Source organism: Anarhichas minor, unplaced genomic scaffold (genome assembly GCF_050575085.1).
Source record: "Anarhichas minor isolate MPS153535 unplaced genomic scaffold, ASM5057508v1 ptg000073l, whole genome shotgun sequence".
Lineage (NCBI taxonomy): Eukaryota > Metazoa > Chordata > Actinopteri > Perciformes > Anarhichadidae > Anarhichas > Anarhichas minor.
This window is the reverse complement of record NW_027466519.1, coordinates 7000509-7027417: the sequence shown is the minus strand read 5'-3', so window position 1 is coordinate 7027417 and position 26909 is coordinate 7000509. Positions and strand designations below refer to the sequence as shown.

The window sequence follows — 26909 nt, the reverse complement described above, 5'->3', positions numbered from 1 at the left end:
GAGGAACCAGGAAGTGGATTTAAAGAACACACAAAGCAAGAAAACACACACCTGCTCCTGAAGAAGGGAGCTCTCTCGCACAAGCTCGTCTTTGTCTCTATTGTTGTCTGTTATTAAAGGCAAATGCTAATAATGTTAACATGACTTAGGAAATGATTTATCAAAACATACATTTTTTTATTCTCAAGTAGGAACTTTTAATTCCTTTATTGGCCAACTGAAACATTTTTAATATGATAGTTTATATTTGAAGCACATCACACAACGCTGTTCCTCTCACTTCCTTAAGGTTTTAATAATTATACTTCTACCTATGTAAATGCACTGTTTATTACTTTGTTAATGCTACATCATTACATAAATAAGTTTCTACAGTGATATTGTTGTTGTGCTTTTACAGTGAATTTATGTTCAGTTTACTTCAACAGGCACTTTCGTGGCACTTGTGTTAATGCTTGTATTTTTATACAGGCCTCATTTTATTCTTATACTGGATCAAACTTAAGGTTTCCTTGAATGCTTTCATAGTTAGTGTCGAAAGTACACTTAGCTTGCCTGTACTGGTGTTACGTGTAACCAAAGTGTTGAAACGTAAATTTCCTTTTTGCATATTTCTACCAGTTATACTAGAACTAGGACTCAGTCATTTCAATTTGTTTTTAAAATGTGAATTTTCTTTTTCATGTGTTTAACCGTTTGTAAAGTACTCTGAACGCCTTTAAAGGGAAAAATGTGCCTTAAGTTTAGAGAGAAAGCATGAAAATGAAAGTTATTTACAGAATGAAACAGTCAGTACAGTTCAGAGACAAGGTAGCAGTGTGAGAAAGTCCTCAAACACAGAGGTCATAACAGATTAGCAACATTTTTGTGACCCAAAAAAATCCGGTTAACGATATTACATTAACTATAAAAAAATTCCTGTAATGTATGTTTTTAGATATTTCTCTTCTTTATGTCCTTTGTAAAGTGTTTTTGAGCTTCTTGAAAAGCCCTTTCTAAATAAAATGCATGGTCATCAGAAAATACAAATGTAGAAAATAAAAAAAGAAGTACATCAGTAAAATTCATCTAAGCTTATTGTGCACTTTGCCTCTTTTTTGCCATATTAATTACACTCAAAATCCATATGTAGGGAGATGAGTCTGTAACCATAACTGTAGATATAAAGAGATTTCAGAGGGGCTGATTATTTATACAATATTATCACATGTTCATTATTAAGATGATACCAATATTTCATTATCAAAATCAAAAACAATCAAAAACAGTTATCAGTAGCGGTATATCGCAGCGACCCTGAATACACCCAACCTAAAGGAAACCCTCACACAGCCATCTGTTTGAGTCACATTTATTGAGTTCAATGGATCTTCTGATGGAAACACGACACAGAAACACAAACATGACGAGTCCCCGACGTCACATCTCTGAACCACAGCGATCATTTCACTGACTACTAACTAAATAAGTTGAAAAGAAAAAGTGGAAAAGCTATAACTGAGCGATTTCTTTCCCCTCAGGTGAAGAATCACAGGAAACTATATCTAGAAGCAGCCCACGAGCACGAGCTGAGGCGGAACCATCGGATTCAGGTTTGGAGTCACAACGAACAAGAAAGAAGCTGTAAAGTGTGAGGCGGAGCACAGCAGGAGGCATCTAACCATCCGTGGTGAGACATCATGATCTGAACTCTTCACCACCGAGTGTTGACACAGAAACCAGCCAAAAAGGACGGAACATAGAAGTCCTTTTGATTTGATTTAATATTCCAACGACACATTTTATGGCTGACAGGGTGCTGCCACATGCCAGGGTCCAGGTATACCAGCAGAGTGTGTGTGTGTGCGTGCGTGTGCGTGCGTGCGTGTGTGTGTGCGCTCAGGGTCGGCAGCGCTGGATGAAGCGTGGGTACAGGCAGACGTCTCTGATGTGATGTCTGTTCAGCAGCCAGGTGAGGAAACGCTCCAGGCCCAGACCGTAACCGCCGTGAGGACACGTGCCGTACTTCCTCTGAAACACACACATACAGCAGCCTGTTAACACACTTCTGCTGACGTGCGTAGGCCTCGTCCACATCCCGCTGTTCCTCAGATTCAAACATCCTCCACATCATTTTTTTGCATACAAGCCTCACGGTTTCCTCTCCCCGGCTGGGATTGAGGTAACGACTGCTCTGTGAATCACACTGTATTCCCTCTTAAAAACATATTTACTCGCCACTACCGTCTCGTGCACGGACTCACAGCTCTAGTACGAGACAGTAGTGGAGGAAGTGCTTTTAAGACCCAGTGAAATGAAAAATACATTTCCCCAATTTGAATCATTTGTCCCTGTATTCGTTCTTCATTATTATTTAAATATATGTCAAATAAAAGCAGTATCAGAGTATATGTTGCACCAAATCTGTCTTTTCTCTTCTGGTTTCAAATGTTGGAGGACTCATGCAGCACTTGAAAAATCATCCAATCACATGAGACTTTGGTCAGCGAGCCGGCCACACGGGTCAGAGCAGCTTAAAGAGCAATCTGGAGAGAGACAGGAGGACGTGTGTTTGATATCAGTGTGTGTGTGATCTTCTGTAGCTCTGTTTCACTCTAAGCCCGCCCACTTATTAGCGGCCCAATCAACAGCGAAGGATTTGATTGAAATCCCTCTTGTAACTGTACATCGCTCAAAAGCACAGAAGCCAAAGACGCTGTAACTCCCGCCTCCCTGGGACTTTGGATAGTAAGGTGTTAGTGACGATGCATTGCTTTGTGAAGTAGTGAGCATACGACTAGATAAATGAGACTTGGATTGAACTGCACCAGTTGTGAGAGTCTGTAAACGGACGTTTTGATAAAGTTTTGCTGTCGTGGAACTCGGCCCCAGTTTACTTTGATTCAGGCTTTTTTTTTTTTTTAAAGAAGTTTTCTTCAAGAGTTCAAGGGAACGCCGGGTGAGTCACTGACGTACAAATGGTTGTTTTGAGGGTGGAGCGATTTTCAAATGAAGTAGTTTGAGCTCTTGTACAGAAGTTCTATTCCTTTCCGGGCCGAGATGTGACGCAGTGAGTTTTGTGTTACCTGGTCGGTGTACCAGTAGTACGGGGTCGGGTCGATCCCCTCCCTCTTGTATCCCTCCAGCAGCTCCTCAGCGTCCCAGATACGCATCGAGCCTCCAACGATCTCGCCCACATTTGGCATCAACACGTCGACCTGCGGCACACAGACACACACACAAGATCAGACAGCTAATCGGTTATAAAGTAACTTCAGGGCTTCCTGCACCCCAAAACTGTGTCTTTAGGTGGAGAGCTCTCATCTTGGCTCCACAAGACATCGTTATCTCTCCTATTAGCCCACAGCAGGAGGGAGCCACGCAGCACCCTGATACACCTCCAGGTTTCACAGCCAGAGTTTGACCCCTGAGGTTCGTACCGACTCGGTGAGGCGTCTGTCCTCGGGGCAGCGCTGCATGTAGAAGGACTTGATCTCGGCCGGGAAGCGGCAGAGCAGGATGGTCTCGTTGAAGGAGTCCGTCATCATCCTCTCTGGAGCCTCGGGGATGTCCTGAGAGTGGGAAGATTAACAAATAAATAATAAAAAACACAGAATTTATCAAACAATTTCCCCAACAAAAGTTATTTCAGAAACTTTTGGTAACTTAGTTATTTCAACAAAAAAACTCCACAACGAGAACAAATCTGTTTTCAATGCCGTCTAAAAATGTCAAAATAGCTTTTAAAATGAAATGAATATAATTTAACGTGGTTTTTCAAAGTAATACGACTGTAGACAGAATACTGAATGTGGCGACAGAAACATCTTGAACACAGATCAAAGCAGTCACATGTTTCTGACGTACAGTCACGTTCTCTACAGGCGAGAAAAACCAACACCATACTCTTACAAGACGACTGCTGGTGTGAAATCAAGGGGAATTCTGGGCTAATGAGTCCCGATGAGAGCTCTGCGCACAAGAACTCATTCGTAGAACGATGTGTGCGTTAGATACTCTGACACGTGTGTGTGTGTGTGTGTGTGTGTGTGTGTGTGTGTGTGTGTCTCGTGTTCAGTCGTCACCTCTCCAAACTCGTAGTAGGAGCCGTCGTCCTTCTTGACGTCGTGCTCTCGGAGCCACTCGATGGCTTCGGTGTAGTTCATCCGCTTGAACGGCCTCTTGGGGGGTTTGAAGTTCTGGGGGGGGGGGGGGTAAAAATACACCATCAAAGAAAATATTAACACTACAATGACATTACAGACATCAACTCCATGTTCTTATGAAGGGCGTGTGATCAAAAGCTAAACAGATCATGTAATGGTTGAACTTCCTCCATGTGTTTCAGCACTACGTACCCATCAATTAGGATGAAAACTGTGATGCAGCGTCTCGAACGCGCCCCCACACATACAAAATAAATAACATGACGTACGGGGTTGATGTCGTAGAGCAGCTGCGCGGCGGGGGATTTGAGCACTCGGTCCACCACGTCACACACCAGATCCTCCAGTCTGCTCAGCAGATCCTCAAACGACATGAAGGGACACTCGGCCTCGATGTGAGTGTACCTGAACACAGACGGAACATCAACCAATCAACATGCAGGAGGCCGACACAAGGTGTTGTGTGGCTCTGGTGTGATTAACATCACTCATTTGCGTATCGGGGGTTTTTATGCATATATACTGTGCTGTCCTTTGTTTAAAGTTAAAAGAAAAGTGTCCACCTTTTATGTGGACGTCTGATCAAGGTCGATTGAAGCAATAAACTCTTCAGTGCAAAATCTGTTCTTCCTGCATCCGGCGCCGCCATGTGACATGACAGTGACGTAGCTGGATGCAAGGAAGAACTGCTGAACATCCTTTTTTCCTCTTCACTTGTATTTCAAACCAGCTAGGTTTCCAACATCCCAAAACATGAGTGCAGAGGAGGGGGGATACATGTTCAACAGTGTTTGGGCTCATTGGGATATTCAGCTGTATTTATTGGAGCGGGCTGAAGAAACGCAGCGGGACAGATGAGGATACGGCCGGCGGGGGGGGGGGGGGCCCTGGGCATCAGAAGCTCGAGCGCAATGCATCTGTGGTACATGCACTGCTGGCACGGCAGGAAAACTTAGCATTCTGGGTCAACATAGCACGCACTGAGGAATGTATTGCTTTATTGAACTACATTTACCATCAACACTGATTGGACATTCACAGAAAAAAAGTGGCGAATCTTCCCTTTAAGCTACAGTTGCAGCACTGATTAATGCCCACCCCCCCCCCCCACCGTTGTAGAGAAAATGCCACATCACACAGTGCTGCTATCTATAACGCCTTATAATTAGAGGGCTCTGGGCTTACACACAGCTATGCCCAGGTAAACCCACTACTGCAATGTTGTTGAACACCCAAACGAGCCGCTGCTTTACAACATCACCTCTGCCTGCTAATCATTTCGTCTAGTATGCAAGTTCAACCCTGCCACGCCCTCTAAACATGTTTACTGGTCACACCAGTTCACCCAGATCAGCTGAGCTGATTGACAACGTGTCTCTGTGTCTGATCTCAACCCTCTAAAGTCTTTGTAGTGATGAAAAGAAAGCGTACTGTTAATTAATTGTGTGGCTTCAGGGCAAATATTTGAAATAATTCACAGCCTTAATAAGTATGTATCTACTCCCCCTTGTTGTGTACTTCCTACATGGAGGCGACCTGAGTGTACTTTGTGAATGTGTCGGACGGTTTGCTCACTCGGCCAGGTGTCTGCGGGTGCGCGACTGCTCGGCCCGGTACGACTGGGCGATGCAGAAGGTGTCGCCCAGGGCGGGGATGCAGGTCTCCAGGTAGAGCTGAGAGGACTGCGTCAGGTACGCCTCCTCGCCAAAGTAGTTGAAGTTGAACAGCGTGGAGCCGCCCTCCACCTGCGTCTGCACCATGGTGGGAGGAGTGATCTACAGCCAGGAAGAATACAACAAAGACAGATATGGTGGTTACAATAGGAGATAACGCTGCACACCATGAGCGCTGTTGGTTTATTAAAGTGAAGGTCAACACTTTGAGAAACCTGACACCTTATTTTTTCCAATTTGAGCGCTGGCTACAACTGATATAATCTGCCATCATTTAAACAACAGTCTCACTGGATAAAATCCTGGTTTCATTCAATGCTCTTCGCTAAGAAACTAAAAAGCAAAAGCCTGGGCGAGACAAAAGATTTCCCCGTGTTGCTGGCGTGCGTCACCTCGCAGTATCCGCGGCTGAAGAAGTGCTCCCTGAAGCACTGCGTGACGGTGGATCGGACCCGGAGGACCTTGGAGACGTTCTCTCCTCTGATCAGCATGTGTCGGTTGTTCAGCTGGACGTCCACGTCCGACTCCTCGTTCAGCAGGTTGTCGGCGCCGCCCGCCGGAGCTAAGCCGATCAGCTCCCAGAAGTCACAGTGCAGCTCGTGGCCTCCCGGCGCCTGGAAGAGGAAGACAGGAACTCACTGAGCACCCTCGTCATGTTTTTATACTGCAGTATGACTGCATGCATGTCTCTCTCTCACACACACACAGGTTGTCTGATTTCCTGCACAACCTTATTTCTTCTGAGCTTCTGGTGTGCATGCACTCGTACTGCAGGTTCCGTCTGTTACGCAGCGGGTGTGTTTACCTGCTTGCCTTCAGGAACTGGAGTGACGGTCCCGTACAGAGCGACGGTGCTCTCTGTGGACAACACCAAGCCGTTGTAGCACTGGCACTGGAGGCGAGAGCGAGGAGACAAGTGTTAGTCAGAGGGAAGAGTACAGTACGACCGTCAACTGGTAGCTTGAACAATGCGTCTTGAACTTCTGTGACATTGATTACTTGAGTTTGAAGCGATAATCTGGCGATCAAATCAAGTGCTCCCTGCTCACAGGTAATCTGCCCGATGAATGGTGCGTTTGTTTTGAGCATATTCTGATAAAAAGGCGCTGTATTTTGATTTAAACATGTGTAGGAGGTTTTGAAGTTTTCAGAATTATATAAGTGTTTCTCAATCACTAAAACTGAACCACCTAATACTTTATGTATTTACAAAATCTATCTTGTATGCATCATTATATCCAAATTAATTTCATCTCCTGTCAGTTTTGTTAGCTGAATTTCATCCTGCGTTTCAAGATCATTTAATTTCAGATTAAAATCACTTGTTACGGTTGTCTAATTGTACATTTAAACACACACACACACACACACACACACACACACACACACACACACACACACACACACACACACACACACACACACACACACACACACACACACACACACACACACACACACACACACACACACACACACACACACACACACACACACTTTTGAGATGAACAACTTGTCCCAGTTTGAATTGCACAATGATGTAACACGTAAAAATAAAATAAAAGGGTTGTAAAGCTGTACCAGTTTATCAGACAGGACACACTGCAGGAAACCAGTTCCGTCTCTCAGCACGATAAACATCAGGTTCTTCCCTGTAGGAGAGAAAAGGTTCACAGTGAACGGAGATACGGTTAAAATAGGAAGACACTCTGAATTTAACGGCCTTTACACACCGACACCGCCAGCGTTACCAATGAACTACGTGAAAACCTGAAATACTCGCCTGCCGATATTTTGCATTAAAACAATTCATAACGGCAGTGATGCAGATTTTGCGACAGTAACAACACTATTTAATTGAGTTTTATTGAGCTTCCTTTAAGAGAAATGCTCTGAGTGAGTTTAAGTTCCCTCTGGCAAACAGACTGTGTAAGTCTCGGGCTTTTATTCTGAAAGGTTAGAAGAGAAGAAGTGGATCTGGATCTTTGTCAGGTTGAAAGTAGACATAAAGTTTACCGTCTTGGTACTACGGAGCTCCTCTGTTAAAAGTGTAAGCCTTGAATATGTATGTATTGTGTATGTTTTACACAATGTGATTGGTTGATGCCTTTACTCTCGCTGCATGAGCTCAGAATAGTCAACCTTGTTCCGGGAAAAAATAATGTTACTTTTTTGTCAATAATAATATTTGCATTCTGTGTGAAAGTATTCTTGACAAAAATAACAGTTCTAAAAAATATATTGAAGTGTGAATCAATCGCACAACGAAAGAACAGTGTGTAAAGGCCTTCAGTGTTGAAGACCAGAGACAAACACAGCAGTCAGATTTATATCATGTTTTGTTTCCTCACCCTGTCTCCTCAGGCGATGAACCCATCCGAACACTTTGACTCTCTGCCCTCTCTTGGCCTCCAGATGATAGATTTTAACCTGCAAAACAGTCCACGCTCACCTTTAGCTCACTAGCACAATAGGACACAGCTCGATTTAGGGTTGGGTACCAACAACTGTGAAGCACTGAAAGCTGTACTGAATATCTGGTCAGATCTGTAGTCTCCTCTATATATTCTTTGCTCACACAGTTCCTGATTAAGAACTTTATTTTGCTCATTTTAAACGGCTTGCGTACCTTTAGACAACATTTAACACTTAGACCAGCCCAGTGCTCACCCTTGTTTTAAAAAGGACCTACGTGGCTTCTTGCCAGACGACTAAATCCTGGTTTAGGAAAGAAATGCAGTCTGAACTGTCTCCATAAAATAATTCATATCTAATTCCTTGTTTGTTGTCCTTCTTTGCACGTTCAGCATCACTCCTTGTCTGAGATACAGTATGTGTTGTCATGGTAGCTTTGCGACTGAGTCACAGCTGGATCACTTCCGCCGACACAGAACAGGTTACAGACACAAAGTTAGCTGCTAAAACAGGAAACATTTAAAGGATAATTCCTGCTTGAGCAGCGCCCGTCTCCAGAAAAACGATCCACCTTCTAAACGACATGCAGCGCTACGTAAAGAGGAAGTTCTACAACGCTGACCACCACGACTCACAAACTATCTGACCTGGGTCTTCTCAGTAGTTGAACAATAAATGGCAAAATACAAATAAAAAAAGAGCCGGATGATGAAATCAATAAAACACTAGCCTCCTATTAAAAAGAGAAATGTTCTAGCTGCTAGTGTGCGCTCCAAAGCAGCCGCCTCGGTAAGTGCAGGCAGCTATCCCAGGATGGCCTATTTTATTGTGAACAAATATCATTAATTTAAAAAAATGTATAATTAAATGTGAATGTATCTAGAACTTGATGAGTGTTTGATCAAATCAACAGCTCACTTCAGGCTGTGATTTGTTGATATGAACACATTTATTAACTATGTTCAGTAACTGTTTGTTCACCAGTTACCACTACTTTATGTGATTAAAGACAAACATGGTAATTAACCCTGAGAATGCAGGTTGTTACAATACAAGTGTTTCAGCGGTTACTTGAGCAAACATCCAATAAGTATTATTAGATGAATACAACAGTGGAAACAATATGGCTGACCGCATCAGGCTCAGGCAGGCTGGGGTCCTTCTCAATCTTGATCTTCTTGGCTTCTTCTAGGTTCTTCTCTCTCCTCTCGGTGTCCTCTGCCTGCCACACAAAGCAAACATTTAAAGACACTACACCTGCTTCTTGATCGAATAGACGTATGAATTATAGCTCAACTATGCAAAACTGCACAGACAGAGAAAGAAACACCCTGAATTTGCCCAGAATTGCTTTTAAGTGAAGTAAATGTTACACACACACCTCCTTCTTCTCTTTGGAATCGCACTTCGTCTGCTCACGGTTAAAGGCTTTCTTTGAGTTCTTCATCTGCGTCTTAGAGATCACCGCCCAACGCTGAGGAAGACAAAGAGGAGGAACGCATATGTGACGGGATGAGAAAAATAAATAAAAGCAACGTATAAAGTGCAGTTTATGAGTTTCTAATTCTGCAGGTTTTTACTGTAGTCAAACTCTGCAACAGCGAGAAAACAACAACATTGGGGTGAAAGACGGTTAAAATAATTAGTTAAAATAACAGACGCTGCAGCTGTGGTTGGAATAAAACCACAAAAAGTAAAGAGTTTCCTGTGTAAAATTGAAGACATTAAAAAACATGTTTTAAACCGACCTCTCCCTCCTTCTGTGATTCTACGTAGATGGTCGGGAACGGCTCCTTTCCAGCAAACATCAGAGCCTGTGAGGAGATTTGCACACAAACACAATGAGATGCTGACAGACATATCACTGCAAATCAAACAACGGAGCAAATATCGATGATATGCCCACTATTTCTCCTGCTAACGCTACATCCTGTAGGATTAAGCATATTAAACAACACACGCCTGAATAGAGTTAAGGCAGACAACAGGATGTACTTTAAGCTACATGACCGTTTACCTTGAGGGGAGTTTTGAAGGGTTTCTGCTCCGTGCCATCTCCGTCCTGGTCGCTGCCACATTTGTCCGACACATACAGCTCCCCTGTGAAGCAGAGGCAGAGTGAGACGCAGCACTCCCTCCCAGTCCTATTAAATACCTTGGATTTAAAGCTACTACGAGGAATAGCTGGTGACTATTTTGATTTTCCTGAAACATAAATTCCATGAGTTGGCCGTCTCTCACACACACATTGAAGCTCGTGGCTGATGTCCGGTTGGTGTGCTCTCTGAACGGTTGAGCATCGAGTCAAGAGAAGTGTTTGCACACGGACCCTCCTGATGCTCGCTGAGACAGCAACATCCAGACAAGTCTATTTCCAGTGAACCTGCCATCGTCTTGCTTAAGGATGAGTCAGGTTTTGAACTTTTGCCTCCTGAAGCCAAATTGAAACTAAAGAGCTTAGTCATCTGCAGCTTTACTAGACTGGACAGAGATAGACAACTTGGACATAGTGTTGGTAGGGCTGGGCAATATCCTATGACTGCATTATATCAATATTGGATCAGACTAGATATCGTCTTAGATTTTGGATGTCGTAATACGGCATAAGTTTGATCATTTCCTGCACTTAAAAAATACACTAAAGTGGTGTAATTTACGTAATTTATCAGACTGTTTTAGCTGTTCTATGATGTGCCTTTACCCACTTAAGTCATTACATCCATGATATTTGAGTTCTCAAAGCTCTGATTGTTGGCGAAACAGGAGTCTGCAGGGAGGTTTGCTGCTCACCAGCATTTCTTGTCCACATGCAGAAGTGTCAACAAACACAACCATCAATTAAAGGCAAAAGCCCAACAGAAAGCATACACTACATGGCAGAAAGTACGTGGACGTCTGAACACTCCTGGACAGCCTCCACGGTTTGAGGCTTACAAGCTGATGTTGCCCCCAGGAGAGCATTTAGTGAGGCCCAACACTGATGTCGGCCGATATGGCTCGTCACACTTAGACTTTTGGCTTCGTACACAGACATCAGAACAGATGAAATGTTTTAATAAGAGCATGCGTGTGTGCGTATATATATATATATATGTCAGTCTGTCAGTCTGCTGCACAGCAGACTGACAGCTGTCATGGCTAAACGTTAGCACACAATGTCCTTTCTCTGACTCAGTTTTTATGTTCGACTTCGTTCGGTATCCACACAAAACGTCGGCGACTGTGTAATCCGGCTCCGTATATCGAACCTGACACCTACAGATTCAGATATCGGCGTTAGCTAGCAAGCTAACTGCTAACATCACTGCAAATGATGCAATATGCAAGACACACATGTCTTTGGGAGCTAGCTAACGAGCTAGCTCTGGCTAGCTGTTTATTTCTAACTTACCCACTGATACTTGCTCCACACCTTTCGTTAACTCCGTCGCCATGTCTGTGCAGGTGCTAAGACAGTCCGCTGAGGAGGGGAAACTAAATATGTTTGTATTGGGAAAATATGGAAACGAAACCCCAGAAGCGAGTGTCGGCGGCGTCTATTCAGCTGCGGAAATGCAACTTTACATCAGCCGGCCGCAGCTCGCTGTCATTGGTTGTCGACACAGGGAGGAGGAAGAGGTGAGTAGACTCGCCTATTTCTTTCGGCACATTTCACCAGCGCTGATTGGTGAGCGTTGGGTACGTCACTTCCTTAACAGCGAATCCGATTGGTTGTCTCACTTGTCAATTATCTGACTGGCCAATTTGAAAAAAACTAATCTAAAAGCGTCAATCAGCACTTGAGACAAATCAGTTTTTGCTAAAAAAAAAAAAAAAAAAAAAAAAATGTACGACGCAATACTATACAAAAATACAACGTTACTAAACTGATAATGTTGAGTAAATACCAGTTAATTTTTAAGGTATTTGGGGAAGTGATGGGATCAATTATTACAAAATTGATTGACTCAGAAGGGGTTTTAATATGTTTGATTTATTAAAATGCAGTGATAAGGAGAAGTGCTTCAAGGCTCATGCAGCTGAACTGAGAGAACTGAAAACATTACAACAATACAAACAAACATCAAACTATACAGACCAAATAACAGGTGAGGGGCTCAATCATCACAACAGGTCAATGTTTGTTCAGAGAAGTCTATATGGCAATATCAATTATTCTGTTCAGTTATTTATTGGCAAAAATATGATTTTTAAATCCCACAATGCTGGCCTCTCCTTAAAATGTAGAGGTCTCCCACAATCCTTAACTAATTTACAGAAAAGAAAAATAAACATAACAAGTTACTTCTTATTTCCCGACACATATTTAAAACAAGAAATGTGCCAATATCATATTTTTATCACTATCCCTCACACAATGTTCTACTTATCTGTATTTAATTACGACAATTTATTTTTAATTGTTTACTTAATCTTTCATATTTTACTTGAAAGACTAATAACAAAAACGTTTTTTAAAAGATGAAAACTCGCTGGTCATCATGAGCAGTGATAACCACCATGGCTGAGAAGAGAAAGAACGCTACATACAGAAACTCTACATTAGTTCTGTGTGTTTGAGGCTCCACAGATTTGAACAGAGGCTCCACTAAAGTGAATACCAAATCCAGGACAGAGAGGCTGAGTGAACGTGGTCTGGACTCTGTGGAGGAGAGTCATGGTTTCAGAGACGCTGTAGAAACACAGAACACCTGCCCTGTGGTCCAGGTACACTCCTACTGTGGAGGAGGGAGGGCCTGAGAGGGAGGTTGTCATGTTGTTGTGTCTGAATTCATAACCGTCGAGGAAACATTTTAGTGCCCACGACTTGTTGTTGTTTCCAAATGCACTCTCTCTTCCTGCCCTGCTCATGTTCTTGTATGCGACTGCTACAACAACGCCTTGCCCATCCCACTTCACCTCCCAGTAACAACGTCCAGACAGACTTTGTCTACACAAAAGCTGACGCCAGTCAGTGAAGCTGTCTGGGTGACCGCCATAGAAATATGAATTATAATTGCATTCTACCTGTAGGCTATATGTAACGCTTAAATATTTATGTGCTGTGGTGTAATCCAGTGTGATTTCACACGAGTATTTGAGGAAATCTGTTCTGGTCTCAGGCTCTGCTTGTGGCGGTAAAACATCTTCCACCCCTGCCAGTGAGATCCTGCTCCATTCCTCGCTCAGAATGTCCTGTAGTTTCTCTCTGGCCTCCGACACAGCCGCGGTCACATCCTCGGAGTACCTCTGGGAACGGATCGTGACGCTGGGCGACTCTGTAGCCTCGGCGAGACGCGACACCGAGGCGTAGCTGTGCAGAAACCGGGTGTGATCCGCCGCGCGCGAGAGTCGCTCCAGCTCGGCGTCTTTCCCGCTCAGCTCGGAGATCTCCTGCTGCAGCTTCTCCTGAAGCCCGTTCACGTGACTCACTTCCGATTTCTGACGAGATCTGATCTGTCTCTTCGCGTCCATGAAGATCTTCTCGCTGTCCCTCACAGCTTCATCAGCGGAGCGATTGATAGCCTCCACCTCCAGCTGAAGCGCCTTCACATCTTTCTCTCTGTTCTGGATTCTCTGCTGGATCTTCTGTCGACTCGCCCCGAGCTCTTTCTGCCTCTTGGCCATTTCTGCTGCAGCTGAGACTGTGTCGTGGCCTTTATGTTCGTCCATGGAGCAGAGAATACAAATACACTGTTGATCAGTGCGGCAGAAAATCTTTATCACCTCATTGTGACGAGTACAGATGTTCTCCTGAAGCTCCTTAGAGGGGTCGATCAGCTTGTGCTTCTCAAAGGCAGGGGATTCATAGTGAGGCTGGAGGTGCTGCTCACAGTAAGAGACCACACACTGCAGACAGGACTTGAGAGCTTTCAGTTTTCTCCCAGTGCAGACATCACAAGCCACATCTTCAGGTCCGGCATAGCAGTGATCAGCTTGGAGTCCCGTCTTCTTCAGTTCCTCCACTAAATCTGCCAGCATGGTGTTTTTCACCAGGACAGGCCTCGGTCCAAATGTCTGTCTGCACTGAGGACAGCTGTGGAGCTTCTTCTGATCCGTTTCATCCCAGTAGTTTTCAACACAGCTCCTACAGTAGCTGTGTCCACAGGGAATAGTCACTGGATCCTTCAGGAGGTCCAGACAGATCGAACAGCAGAGCTTGTCCTGGTCCAGCTGAACTCCTCGCTGCGCCATTTCACCCCTCAGAGACTTTCGCTCGAGAGCAGGAAGGAGGAGGAGGAGGAGGAGCTATGAGGTTAGAGTCATTCCAGGAAGAGGAGTGATTTCAACGAGGCTGTGTTTACAGCACCTGTTGCAGTGAAACATGCAGTGAGGAGTACGACACTGACCTGGACAGGATCAGTGGGCTTCGTGATCGTCAAACAAAGCTGGTTCACTCACTAATGTTGTATCAATTGTGAAGAGTGCAGAAAATAAAATGGTTGTGCTGTTAGTTGACAGCTTTTGAAATAGTTATTTCACAAATCATGAACCTTCGGAAGCCCAGAGAGAAGTGAAAAAACTAATATACCGAACAGGAGAAAAAGGTTTTGTGCCTTCTATCTGTATTTAGTTTACTTTACAGAACTTGATAACACAAGATGTAGCTTATATTTAGAGTGCATGGAGAAATTAAAACGCACCTGGAAGTAAACACGAATGCTCTGAGTCCTACTGAGAACACGAGGTGGAGGTGGGTGGTGCACTCAGCCTCTTGTAACCGAAAGGACTATTACACAACTAACAGTTAAAAAATGATCCCGACAGAGAAAACATTTGTTTCACCTGTTTTTATCTGAAAGAAAGTAATTTGTAAAAATGATTCTTTTCTACTGTTTCACAGAATAAATACAGATTAAGTAGTTTAGAGAGATTACCCTGGCAAAACCATATTTAGAAAAACTGTTCTCAAATCATAAACACAGGAGAGAAAACTATTGTGATCACTCAGAAATGATTTTTTCTCACTTGCCTCATATACATATAGACATACATGTATATATATACACATATACATATTGTGTATATATATATATATATATTTATACATACGTATTGTATACATATATATACTAATATATATAACGATGTCCATGCTGCTTCTGTCTTTATTGCAATACTAGACCTGTTACCAGTGCCACATTCACTGCTACCCCCCCCCCCCCCCCCTCCTCCTCCAGTAGTTCCCACAGAAAGCAGACACAACTCACATGCCTTTGAAAAAGGATTGTTTTATTTACAGTCATATTCATCAGAATTACAATACAAACGATTTGTAGACTGAGTCTCCACAGACGGAGAATTCCCTCAGAGCTTGAGGAGGTCAGCTGGAGGCTGTGTGTGTGTGTGTGTGTGTGTGTGTGGCAGCTTTGGCAGAGGGAAAGTCCTTGGATGTATCCGCAGCCTCCTCTTCTTCCCGTCCTCTCCTTGGTTCTCCTGCTCAGTGACTCTCTCCTTTCTTTCCTACGACCTACATGGCGACAGAGTAAAATGATGAGTGAGTCACAGACAAAGCTGAACATAAAGGAGCCCGGGCGGCTGTAACTGGTCCGTACCCTCTTGAAGTCGCTCATGTTGGTGGCCTGTACTGGAGTGCCTATGAACGTCAGGTAGTTGATTTTTGTCGTCTCCTCGCCTCCTTGGTTTGACTTGATAAACAACTGGTGAAAAAAGAAAGGAAGACAAATGGCATCAATAGACAGACTAACAGGCTGCTCTCATTACTCGCTGTAATTGGTAGACAAAATCAAAACGGATGTAATCCACATAATCATGGACCAGGCCGCATAAAGGCCCACACAGGGCGGGCGGGTCAAACGAATAGCGATCTTTCACCCAGGAGGCCGCTGTTCGATCCCCGTGTGAAACGAGAAGTCACGGTTGATCTATTTGTTGCATAACGTCCGTACTTAAGTAATGCTACGTCCGTAGTTATTTTAACTTAAATGTCGTTTTTTTCCTAAACCTAAGTAGTTTGGTTGCCTTAACCTAAGTAAGTGTCCTGTGAGGTTGGAAGTTTATTTTGAAAAGACCGTATGCGTGTATCGAGCGAAAATTGACACGTGATGATAAAACGCGTTCACTCTTAGTTCTATAAAAGGACCAGAAATGTCTAACTGTGAGGTTTTTCGTTCAGTTATCTCCAGATTTCCTACTCAGAACCGCTTGATAAATACGGGCCCCTGGTGTTCTGCCCCCCGGTTGATCATTCACTCATTAAATCAGAAACTATTCTTGTGGGTTCAAATACGGCTTACATGATAAACTGTAAACACAAAGTGCATAGAAAGAAAGGTGCCAGACCTGCTGCATGACTGATGCGAGCGTACGTCTCGCCTGATTGAAATACATTAGCCGGTGCATTTCAGCACATTCAGCATGACATTTGGTCTACAGCCTGACCATGGCTTTGTCTCAGCAGTGTGTGTTGGCAACCTGGCCCTCACCGTGACGCTCTGTACGTTCTGAAACTTGACGTAGCGCAGCGGGATCAGACCGTCTTCTTTGTAGTCTTCCTCCGACAGCTCCAGACTCTGAGTGGCTTCGCTCCGCTCAGCGTCGTCGAAGCCCATCGACCGGGGGAGGTTGATGAACACCTTCACCACCTTGGGGGCTTGGGCTGACGGGCGAGAGGGAGGGAGACAGCAAGAGGAGGGAGGAGGGAGGAGGGAGCAACAGACAGGACGTTAGCTATCGGAGAACAAAAGTGTATTTTCATCACAATACCTCCAGTTGGGAGATTACGATTATTTAAATGTAGAGCGGCATTAAAAACTCACCAAAGTCTGAGGACAGGAGCTTCATAGAGTAGAGCTTCACAGGCTGGTTGAAGGCGATAGTTATCAGCAACTAGACAAGATTAAAGGACGGCAACAAAACAGACACATTACCATCAAGTTCAACTTATAGTTCAGTACAATTAACTACCCACACGTGTTTAGCTACGAGTACGCAGATCGACTGATCGACCAACACGGTGTGCTGTGTGGCGGCTAAGGTTGACACGGGCTCTCCTTTAAGATCATTTTTCGTTGTTTTTTTTTGCACAAATATTGGGAATGGGAAAAATGACGGACTGAGTTGTCCGCCGTTCTTGCGATTGCGATACTGCACATTCTGAGTGAGCAGCTCGTACCTGCTCATCACAGTCGGACTCCATGTAGGAGGAGTCTTTGATTAGGCAGTTATCGAAGCCGCAGTCGTCGCTCTCGTTGAGGCACTCGCAGCCATTTTTGCTGACAAAAGGCATGAGGTCCATCTGCAAACAGACCAAACGAGACAAAGAAAACACTTATACATGTGCTTTTGAGGCATCTGGCTGACTCGCATCCTCTCCGGTTCACACTAATTCTGCACATGCTTATGTTCCATTTCCAACATTGCAACACATACTGTGTGTCGTCTTGTTCATTTGTTTTCCCTTCAGATGTCATTTCTTACCCTCTATGTCTAGATTCCTACAAAAATAGCTTATGGGGTATTTGGGACTATTTAAAAAAAGGCAGAAATGGTCAACTCACGTATCCCTTTGGAATGTCGGAGTCCTCGCTGTTTCCCGGGTCGTTCTCTGTGTGCTGTTTGATCTTCTCCTCCAGACCCGCAGAGTCTGCCCCCTGATACTGGTCCACCCGAACCCGGTTCCTGAAGAACAAGAACGTCGGCGTGGCTGAGATGTTGTTGGCGGCTGCTGTTGCCTGAGAAGGAAAAAAAACATTTTTTACATTTCTGTTACAGATCAACTTTCTGTTGCTTTGACTCAGTCTGCAACACACGGACACACAGGAAATGAACAGTTTGTTGGTCCAAATTTTTCACAAAGCCAACTTCACACAGAGTTTGAATTCTAATGCCTAATGGCTGGTAATATCTTGGTAGAGTAACGACTTCCTCTGCCATTTCAAATTGAAGGACAAGTCTGGTGAAGTTCTGGATTTGTTGTTACTGTGACCAAATCTCATGAAAAGACCAAACCAACATTGAACTGATCCTGCTATCAAGTTTCTGTTTGTGTAGTTAAAGTCTGATGTACAGTATCTTCTTCCTCTGTGCCAAAGAGCTCTATTGTTACAAAAAACTATAAAAACCACATCAACGAGCCCCCCTGGTTCACTGGGTGACATGTGGCCATGAACACACCCACATACTGTAGTTTCTTTTGGACTCAATGCCACACCCTGCTGCCCCAAATACTCACTAGAGCACCAAGCGTGGATTAATGCGCCGATGAAAATAGTCCCCAACAAATGCTCTATTTCCTCTAGTTTGAGTGACACTGGCTACAAACTACAGTGACCAGCTGTTTTAAGAAATGACTGAAAACAAGACTCTATATTTTTCCGGCCTGGCTTTAGTCTGGCCTGACACTCAGATAATCATCTAATAAACGTGAACATCAATGCTACACCTGGGCTTTCAGAGGAAAGAGATTCAACAGCCATCGCTCTCCTTAAATCACTGACACCGTGCGGCGGACTCACCTGACAGACGTGAACATCTACTTCGAGGAAGACGACCTGTGGGTACTTGTTACTCAACGTGTTGAAGGCTGGAGCTATTCTGACACAGGGCCGACACCTGAAGGGGAACACAGGACGGTGCGTTAGCTCGGGTAGTGCTGAATCGGCTAATCGACAAGTCAATTAGCATTAAAGAAACCGACAACACTTCAGTAATCAATGGTTTATATGACAGTAACTACTGAATAATGCACTGTTGGCATGATTTACAGTACATCAGAATCTGATCATGGACAGTATATACTGATATTTATTATTATTATCTCCAATACTCTATGCTACAGACACAACTTTGTAACTACACAAAAAGTACTTGTTATAGATATATATTACATATTGTATGTATAGCCCGACTGACACTGGCTTTTTAAGGAGTAGTTTAGAAATGTAATATATATATTTATTTTAGTCCATAAACAAACATCTTTGTTAAAGATTACTCAATGTCTCTCTGGTGGACTGTGTATGGGAGACAGTTGTCTCTAAATTAAAGATATCTATAGCATGACTGGAAGGTTTTGCTCGTGCGTTTTGCTCGATTCAACCCGCAATATGAAGACATCTTTGATAAAACGCCCATCACAGTATTACCAGAGGTCAACGTTGGATCTTGTAATCGCTTTACTTTCTCGCATACATCCCACAAGGTATTTAATTTACTATATTCATTACAAGCCAACAGAGAAAACAGAAAACAACGTCATATGTTACAAGCTGTATATAGTTGTAAGTCTCGTACAAAAGTCAACCATCGAAACTCATTTAACGCTAGCTACTCAAACTAAGTTAACGTTGCTCGCCGCACTAAAAGACATAATACCTAACGTCACAAGCACAGTGGCGAGTGAAATGTTACAATGTTTAACATGTATATTGGTGCTACTGTTGCCCTTTTTCATCATTAAGTCTTACGAACCCTGAGCAGCCAAGTTACTGTAATACTGCTATGTCATTGTAAGCAACAGAGCTAACGTTATTCAGCTAACAGTTGCTAAAGATAGCATGCTAACCTTGCTTTCCTGGCAATAAAGACGTTACATCTGTCAGATAACGTGGCTATCCGGTTCGTGTCAGCGCCACAAAACAGCTGACCGACGATCTGTGAATGTTTCCCAGTCTTACGTTCATGGGACAGACCAAAGTGCTAAGCGCTGCAAGCTGCTGGGCCTCGGAAGCCGGGTTGGTGAGCTTACCCAGCCATTGTGAACTTCACTACGGCGAGCCTGGAGCCGGCCGCCGCTAGCTCCGGTTGGAAGTCCGGGTCACTAGCGATCACTTTTACACCAACCATGGTACCGTTTGAGCCTGCAGTGTGAGCTAGTTATCCGGGGGATGTTTAGGACAGGAAACTGGGTAACCTAATAAAAATAAAGTGTTGTGTTTTTAGCTTTCTGACAGTATGCTAGCTGACGAGCTGCTTTCAGAACCACACTACAGGTACAGTGAGCTGCTTCCGGATGTGGACTCCTGATTGGCCAATAGACAACCGGAAAGTCGGGTTGTTTTCCTTCTTCTTCGGTGTTTTTTTTGGCAGTTTAGACGCTTCTATGCGTTTTGCTGCCCTCCACAGGATAAGGAGAAAAGAAAAACTAAACCACCATTTCCAAAAACATCATCTGGAACTCCGAAAATTTACAATATCTTCAGTAATGTACTGATTTCCTTGTTATATTTACTACACTTTAGAAAAAAAGACATGTTGGACTGTCTCAGAAAAAACCAAGCAGCACAACTCAGCTGGATGCTTTCTTTCCTATTATCTCTAGCCTGATCATTTGTTTTATCTTTATTATATTAAATTATTTTTTAATTCAATTTTAATGAATCCCAGCCAGCATGTCCAGGAACCCAGGATAAATGCACTTTACAGGCCATCATGTCTTAACAAAACAGGGAAAATCTCATGAATATAGTCTGATTGAACTTTGGATCATTTTATTTCTTCGTTTCTGGCCGTTTGACTATTATGACAACCTTCCATAAAAATAAGATGTCCAAAAACTACATCTGTTTTTTATTTTATTTTAAACTTACTGTAGAAATTGGTAATGCTCTCATGCCTGAATGATTTAGTACTGCACTTCCATAAAGTTGCGAGACTCACAAAAGATGGATCATAAAAAGAGAGGTCTAAATTAAAGCATAAGAAGTGCATTATTATCTCTTGTCTTTTGGTCCCTAGTATGGGTCATTAGATCCTACATTTCCCATGATGCAACTTGGGATGCTAGGCCATAACATCTTTTAGGAGGCCTGTCTGGTAAATGCCCACTGTGTGTAAAAACTCCAAAGTTTGGGGTCTCTGTTAAAAATGTAAGGCTCACGATGAAGCAGAGATAACCCCGACGACAGACTGGACAACGCTCTCTCCGAAGCCACAGAAGACAGTTTTACAGGATGAAAAGTACTCCTAATGGAAATAAACTGAACTTGATGTGTACAACAAGTGGGGCGTCCCTTTAATATTCAGGGTTCAGCTGTTTTGTCAGATGTTACAGTAAATAAGCAAATATATTTGTAAAAATACAATTATATTGTAGCCTAACAGAAATCTTTTCATTTATATTAACAGAAGTTTATAGTTGTGAGATTTTGAAGACAGTGAAAGCAGTTTTTCATAAAGCTACAAGTGTAAATTGTTAAATATCTGTCTGTCATCTAAAAAATCTCAAATAACGTTTAGTTTATTGTACCTGCAGGCTTAACAAAAAATAAATAAAGAACTCAGAACCCTTTAAGAATATTATGGCATATAGGCATATCGGCCAGTTCTCAACCTTTTGTAGCTTAAGGTCCAAGAAAAAAACATAGCATGACAAAAAAAGAAAAGAAATCAATAAATCAACTGGGCTTTAAATACATGTTATGCCACTAATATCCAAAAATAAATGATGAATCCAAATCTATACAAGGTCATATTTCCTCACCACATCCTGTTGAGCTTTAACTCGTGCAGAGTTCCTCTCAAAAAACGATCCATTTTGTGTCACAGCATCCGAGGGAACGTTATCAAGCCAACAGTGGAAGAACCTGATGATGTGTCGTAATTGGCGGGGTGATATTCTAATGTAACTGGTCATGCATTTTAGTTTGATGCTTTTGTTGATGTGAATTCCTGAGCATTTGAAAAGATTTTTTGCACGTGTTATGTATGTGCGTTTTCCCCTTGTCTACACATGCTGCTTTGACTTTTTAATGATTTTAACAGTGGCTAAATATCTACACAGTGTTGTCTTCTGTCTGGATTGTCGGGTGATGTGATGGTTCACTTTTTCACTGTGATCTGTACGCTTTAGCTTCTAACTTTTGAACCTTTTTCACTGCTGAGTCACTTTGACATCCTTCAAACATATATTGTAGACCCTTCTATCTGCTTCTCTCTGAAGTCCATATTTTTGTGTGAGTGCAGTTTGTTTGTGAATTGTCGGTATTTGCTTAAGCCTGTATTCCCAGTTTGCTAAAGGCATAATGTGTTCAAACTTGTCTTTAACAAGCTGTTGTACCCTGATGTGTGCTAACGCTGAGCAGATACAAATATTGTTATACTAAATACAGTGAACTTTACTGTATAGCCAAAGGTCATCAAATAGTATTAAGTAACTGTGGATATGTGAGTCATTTATCTCTATATTTATCTTTATGTGAATAAAAAGAGCTCAATTTGTTTGTGTAGGGGAACTGAGGGAGACGAGTGGAGACTAGTTGACACTGGTTGACACTGGTGTGAACGTTGGTGTGACTTTAGAATGTAAAAATAAATGAAGCTTCAGCTGAAACCTCTTCTGGACTCCTGATCTGCTCATTTTCCTCCATGGCCGCTCGGGCATCCTAACGGTGTGTCAGCGTGCACGATGTATCAGAGGGATCGACACAGTCGGCCTGAAGTGAGCCGGCCGGTACCTTTAGGTAATGCAACTGAGCCCCAAACGCAGACTGGCAAACCATCATCAGCCAGCTCTGACTATTATATTATATTAACTCACGCAATAGTTTCACATGTTTCTGTTACCTTGAGAGGTCGGAAAGAAATATACGTTGTTAAAGTGTTACGTTTCTACGAGGTGAAGTATTTTCATAAAAGCACTCCCTTGTTGCAGAGTGAAAACCAACGGACTTGAGACTGAGAGCCACAGACAGGAAAAGGAAGTCAGAAAGTACTGATAGATGGCCTTTAGAACTTTTCATGAGATTTGTTAAGATATTGCAATCCTCATTCTTTGTACTGGAGTAAATGTGCTTTCCATCACTGGTCATTAGCTGCAAATTAAAATTACTTTTCAGAATATTGAAAACTAATTCGGAGAAACATGATCACTCACTGGGATTGTTAGAATTCACTCTACAAAACTGCCACATTTAAAATGTTTGCCTCCTATTGACAGACTGACTGAAAACTAATTATATAAGTTCTGTCATTCAGTGCATACAGCAAAACTCCTCAAGCAACAATCTCTATTTGTTTCTGTACTGTATGTACAGTGATGTCGGTTTACCCCCCAGGGATGTTGACTGTTGGGTTTAGGGGCCCTCTTATTTCAGGATAGCGTGTGTGCTTATTACGCAAATGAAGAAGAAATTGTATAAAACGCGGTGGTTTGCTGTGTCACCATCATCGTCTGCAACGGCTGACAAGATGCTTTCCACAAGACTGACACTCATCGCCTGTGAGTACACGACCTGTCCCGTTGTTTTTAACGGTCATTAACTGTGACTGTAACGTGGGACCAAACCATGTTCCACGTCCTTTATAGAATTCATTATATTTGAAATGCTTTATATCTTTCAGTCCTGGCTGCAACTTGGTGTTTGACATCTGATGGTAAGTTATTGCAATTTCTATGATCCTCCGATTTATTTCTTTTTTTCTGATTTCCTTCCTTTACTTCCTTTTGTGCCTTTTAAACTTCATTTTACCATATTTTAAACTTTAATTAAAATATGTTTCTACTTGTTATCTATTGTATACTGTATTCACTTTATTCTGTTAACTTTAATCTGTAAAATATCTTTCATAATTCACAAATCCTTCATAATTTCCTGAACAAATCAAACTATTTTGTAATTCACAACAAAAAAAGCAAAGATTGTATGAAAAATGAAAAAAGAAACGGCAGGAATACTTTTTTTTCCTGCTTTCCAATCCTGTCAATAATCCCCAAACCCCTCAGATTCTCCTTGCAGCTCCATGTCGTATCCCTGTATAACCTTTACTAAGTGTGTATAACCTGCTTACATACACAATATTTCGCTGCAGGACTACTCTACGATGTGGCGTGTCCTGGTGTAAACAGCGAGCTGCAATGCCGTATGTATCTTACTGTTTATTTATCTTGATCATCATAAAATCCATTCATTAGCAGCACCCTATTTCCTCTCTCAGGATTCAGCTCCTCTCTTCCATCTCCTCCTGTCACCCATTGTTAACATTTGATCCATGTTTTGTGTATGTTCAGCTGCAGGACATATGATTGGAAGTATTGAAGTCAACTATGGTGTGAAAAGCGATGCTGACTGCGCTGACAGAAAAAAGCCCGCCAAGGTCTCCGATGGGAACTCCTTACACACGTCCATGAAAGGATGGATCCAGCGCATGTGAGAGTTATCCTTTTCTGTTGACTTTATTATCGTGGTTCATTTTGTCAGGTGAGTAGAAATGGACTCTAAATTAAAAACTCAGCATGTTTTATAAGACAGGACAGTTGGCATTATTTTGAGGTGGAAACTTCTTCAAACATGATCCCCAAATGCATATTTCACAAAAAAATGAAACATTTTAGAAAAGTCCAAATCGTTGAGACCCTTCGGAGGGGGCTTGAGCTCTTGTTTCAAATGCTTTTAAATACAAAATTAAAACAATTAAAATTGCCTGTGTGCAGACATTGTGTATTAAATCATCTTGACCGTGCAATATTTTTACAATATTTCTCCAGCTGTGATCGTAGGGAATGGTGCCGACTGCCCAAGCCCAATAGGAGGATGTTTGTGGACAATAACTCACAAGATAACTTCCTTCAGATCACCTATGACTGTGAAATCAGACCAGCTGGTGAGTATTTTTAAGCAGCGCAGAGGGCTTGCTGACATACAGCATTGTGATCCTGCAGATTTCAGTGAAGATGTCAGGATGATTTTAGGTCTGACCATATCTCCTGATGTTCTGACAGAGTGGCATTCCATTGTTGCATGTGAAAACCAAACTGCAGAGATCAAGTGTGGTAAGAGAATGTCAATAATCCTTCTGTCTGCATGGAAAAGACACATCTCTGCATTATGTTTTTGTTATAAATGTATTCCTACTAATCTTCAGTATGCCATCAATACAATCTGTATCTATGAATCGATACTTCCTGTTGACAATGGCCACTTTTTGGTTAGTTTATGAAAAAAAGATCTGTTGATACAACTTGCTGTATATCGTGAGGGGTTTCCATGTCTTGCCTACTGGCAAAATAACAAAATAACTTGTCCGTGTTATGACATTTCGTCTTCTGTGTCACCCTCAGAAAAAGGAGAAGTTAAAATTGTGAATGCCAGATTTGGGCGTTTCGACGAGAACACCTGCACCAAAACCCCCTCGAAAATGACCTTCTGTACAAGTTTCAAAGCTGCAGACCGTGTGAAAGACAAGTGTGTATTTGTTCAGAAGACAAACACGTTTTAGTGGAAGCAAAGGGAATATATTCGTACTAAAAAAAATAAATTCTTGAATAGATTTTCATATAATATTATTTGTGCTATACAACAATAACGATTGTTTTAAGTAGCGTAGCTGTAGTACTTCTCTGTTGTTACAGGTAGTACATCAAGATGACTGTTTTCTTTTTTCAATGTAGAAGTCATTTTTGATTTGGTTTTATATTAATAACCGATGCTTTTCTTTTGAATTAACCCTCAGGTGTAGCGGGACACCAGTATGTTACGTTACAGCCACCCCTGATAATCTGGGATCTCCTGTTGGGTGCGACAGTCATCCCAAGTACCTCTCTGTGGATTATGAGTGTGAAGAAAATGATTAGTAAGTGTGATAATAAACACATGTATTGTGCACAGTTGTGCAAACAGTTGAGGCATTAATAATCCAAAAAGTGTCATGTGATGCCTGAGGATGTTTTCTTGTAACTTTTAGGTGATTTGCTTCCCACATCAGCGTCCCAGAGAGGAGTTCATCAATTCATCCATTGGTTTCATCCAAACACATAATAAACAATAATGTGATGGAATGAATTATTAAAAGAGTGAAGCTAACAATTGTGTTTTTGTCTTTTTTGAAAAAGTGACATCTGACCAATACATTTTATGCACAAGTCGGTTCGGCTTATTCTTTTAAGATGATATTTTTAAGACATCCTGTGATTCCAAACGAGGGATGTAAAAATTAAATTTTCCAAACTATTATTAATGTTGTTTTCCTCAGACTGCAAAAATGACCCTGGGTACATCCCCGTTTCCCTCACTTGGGTCCTTTCCTTGGGTCTTAGTCCCTCCCACCAGGGATGCATGGAGGAAACCATGCGAGGAGAGAGGAACGAGGAAATATGTTTTAAGAGACATGAGACGTCCTTTCCTCAGTTGCGTCACGTGAAGCGACGTCTGTTTCTGATGACGGAGGATCAGCTGATCACAGCTGGATCAGCTGTCAGTCGGCTTTAAGCTGGAGAGACTTTTGAGAAGTTTGTGTCTGTTCACATGATCACTGTACTTAATAATAGTAACAAATAATACTAATAACTAATAAAGACACACAGTAATCACCACTGTAGAGGTGGTTTCTCTCTGTAGTCTGTTAACAAACTGTGTCCTGTGTTCTGTTTATAAGCGCAGGATCCATTTCTACCGGCGGAATGCGATCGTCTTATTTATGAATTATTTGCGTCTGTACGTTTTGAAATTCAGATTGACGTCGATATTAAATAACCCAGAATATGATTATTGTTTCTCTTAAATGATAAAACTCATCAAACCCGACAATCAGGAATGAACAGCCTCACGTGACTGAATGAAATAATGATGAATAGGGGGGGCTGCACGGTGGTGTAGTGGCTAGCACTATCACCTCACAGCAAGAGGGGCCCGGGTTCGATCCCCGATCCCGGGTGGTCCTTCTGTGTGGAGTTTGCATGTTCTCCCCGTTGCAGCGTGGGTTCCCTCCGGGTTCTCTGGCTTCCTCCCACAGTCCAAAG

The 26909-nt window shown here is 42.5% G+C and overlaps 4 protein-coding genes across 5 annotated transcripts; 1 reads left to right on the top strand and 3 right to left on the bottom strand.

The window, feature by feature from the left end:
* Positions 1-1335: 1335 nt before the first annotated feature.
* Positions 1336-11820, bottom strand: nars1 (asparaginyl-tRNA synthetase 1). 2 transcript variants are annotated; one of them, XM_076079779.1, is made up of 15 exons: positions 11646-11820; positions 10251-10333; positions 9982-10047; positions 9615-9707; positions 9366-9455; positions 8170-8248; positions 7400-7470; positions 6624-6710; positions 6211-6432; positions 5721-5920; positions 4415-4550; positions 4065-4178; positions 3420-3551; positions 3066-3197; positions 1336-2010 (listed from the first exon to the last, which is right to left on the bottom strand). In XM_076079779.1, exons 1-15 carry the CDS (start codon positions 11665-11667, stop codon positions 1879-1881), a joined length of 1659 nt encoding a protein of 552 aa, XP_075935894.1. In that variant the 5' UTR covers positions 11668-11820; the 3' UTR covers positions 1336-1878. The 2 variants fall into 2 exon arrangements, with proteins under 2 accessions (XP_075935894.1, XP_075935893.1); XM_076079778.1 differs by having other exon boundaries at positions 11625-11819.
* A 367-nt stretch (positions 11821-12187) lies between these two features.
* LOC142935411 (tripartite motif-containing protein 16-like) lies at positions 12188-15166 on the bottom strand. The gene has a single exon (XM_076079780.1). It carries the CDS (start codon positions 14405-14407, stop codon positions 12776-12778), a length of 1632 nt encoding a protein of 543 aa, XP_075935895.1. The 5' UTR covers positions 14408-15166; the 3' UTR covers positions 12188-12775.
* Positions 15167-15428: 262 nt separating this feature from the next.
* txnl1 (thioredoxin-like 1) lies at positions 15429-20186 on the bottom strand. The gene is made up of 8 exons (XM_076079705.1): positions 19923-20186; positions 18691-18787; positions 17734-17907; positions 17349-17471; positions 16993-17062; positions 16660-16832; positions 15769-15873; positions 15429-15683 (listed from the first exon to the last, which is right to left on the bottom strand). Exons 1-8 carry the CDS (start codon positions 20018-20020, stop codon positions 15654-15656), a joined length of 870 nt encoding a protein of 289 aa, XP_075935820.1. The 5' UTR covers positions 20021-20186; the 3' UTR covers positions 15429-15653.
* Positions 20187-23247: 3061 nt separating this feature from the next.
* On the top strand, positions 23248-25977 carry LOC142935556 (L-rhamnose-binding lectin CSL3-like). The gene is made up of 8 exons (XM_076079987.1): positions 23248-23548; positions 23984-24034; positions 24183-24321; positions 24660-24775; positions 24894-24944; positions 25233-25356; positions 25625-25744; positions 25856-25977. Coding segments are annotated over exons 3-8 (540 nt in total). The 5' UTR covers positions 23248-23548; positions 23984-24034; positions 24183-24193; the 3' UTR covers positions 25857-25977.
* The last annotated feature ends 932 nt before the right edge of the window (positions 25978-26909 follow it).

Coding starts and splice junctions, on each gene's coding strand:
- nars1 (XM_076079778.1), bottom strand. CDS start 11,667: ATGGCGACGGAGTTAACGAAAGGTGTGGAGCAAGTATCAGTGG. Junction 10,334..11,624: donor TGTGGAGCAAGTATCAGTGG/GTAAGTTAGAAA, acceptor TCTGCTTCACAG/GGGAGCTGTATGTGTCGGAC. Junction 8,249..9,365: donor GCCTGCCTGAGCCTGATGCG/GTCAGCCATATT, acceptor ACTGTTTTGCAG/GTTAAAATCTATCATCTGGA.
- LOC142935411 (XM_076079780.1), bottom strand. CDS start 14,407: ATGGCGCAGCGAGGAGTTCAGCTGGACCAGGACAAGCTCTGCTGTTCG.
- txnl1 (XM_076079705.1), bottom strand. CDS start 20,020: ATGGTTGGTGTAAAAGTGATCGCTAGTGACCCGGACTTCCAACCGGAG. Junction 17,908..18,690: donor TAGATGTTCACGTCTGTCAG/GTGAGTCCGCCG, acceptor TTTCCTTCTCAG/GCAACAGCAGCCGCCAACAA. Junction 17,472..17,733: donor CCGACATTCCAAAGGGATAC/GTGAGTTGACCA, acceptor GTCTGTTTGCAG/ATGGACCTCATGCCTTTTGT.
- LOC142935556 (XM_076079987.1), top strand. CDS start 24,194: ATGATTGGAAGTATTGAAGTCAACTATGGTGTGAAAAGCGATGCTGAC. Junction 24,322..24,659: donor AAAGGATGGATCCAGCGCAT/GTGAGAGTTATC, acceptor ATATTTCTCCAG/CTGTGATCGTAGGGAATGGT. Junction 25,357..25,624: donor GCAGACCGTGTGAAAGACAA/GTGTGTATTTGT, acceptor ATTAACCCTCAG/GTGTAGCGGGACACCAGTAT.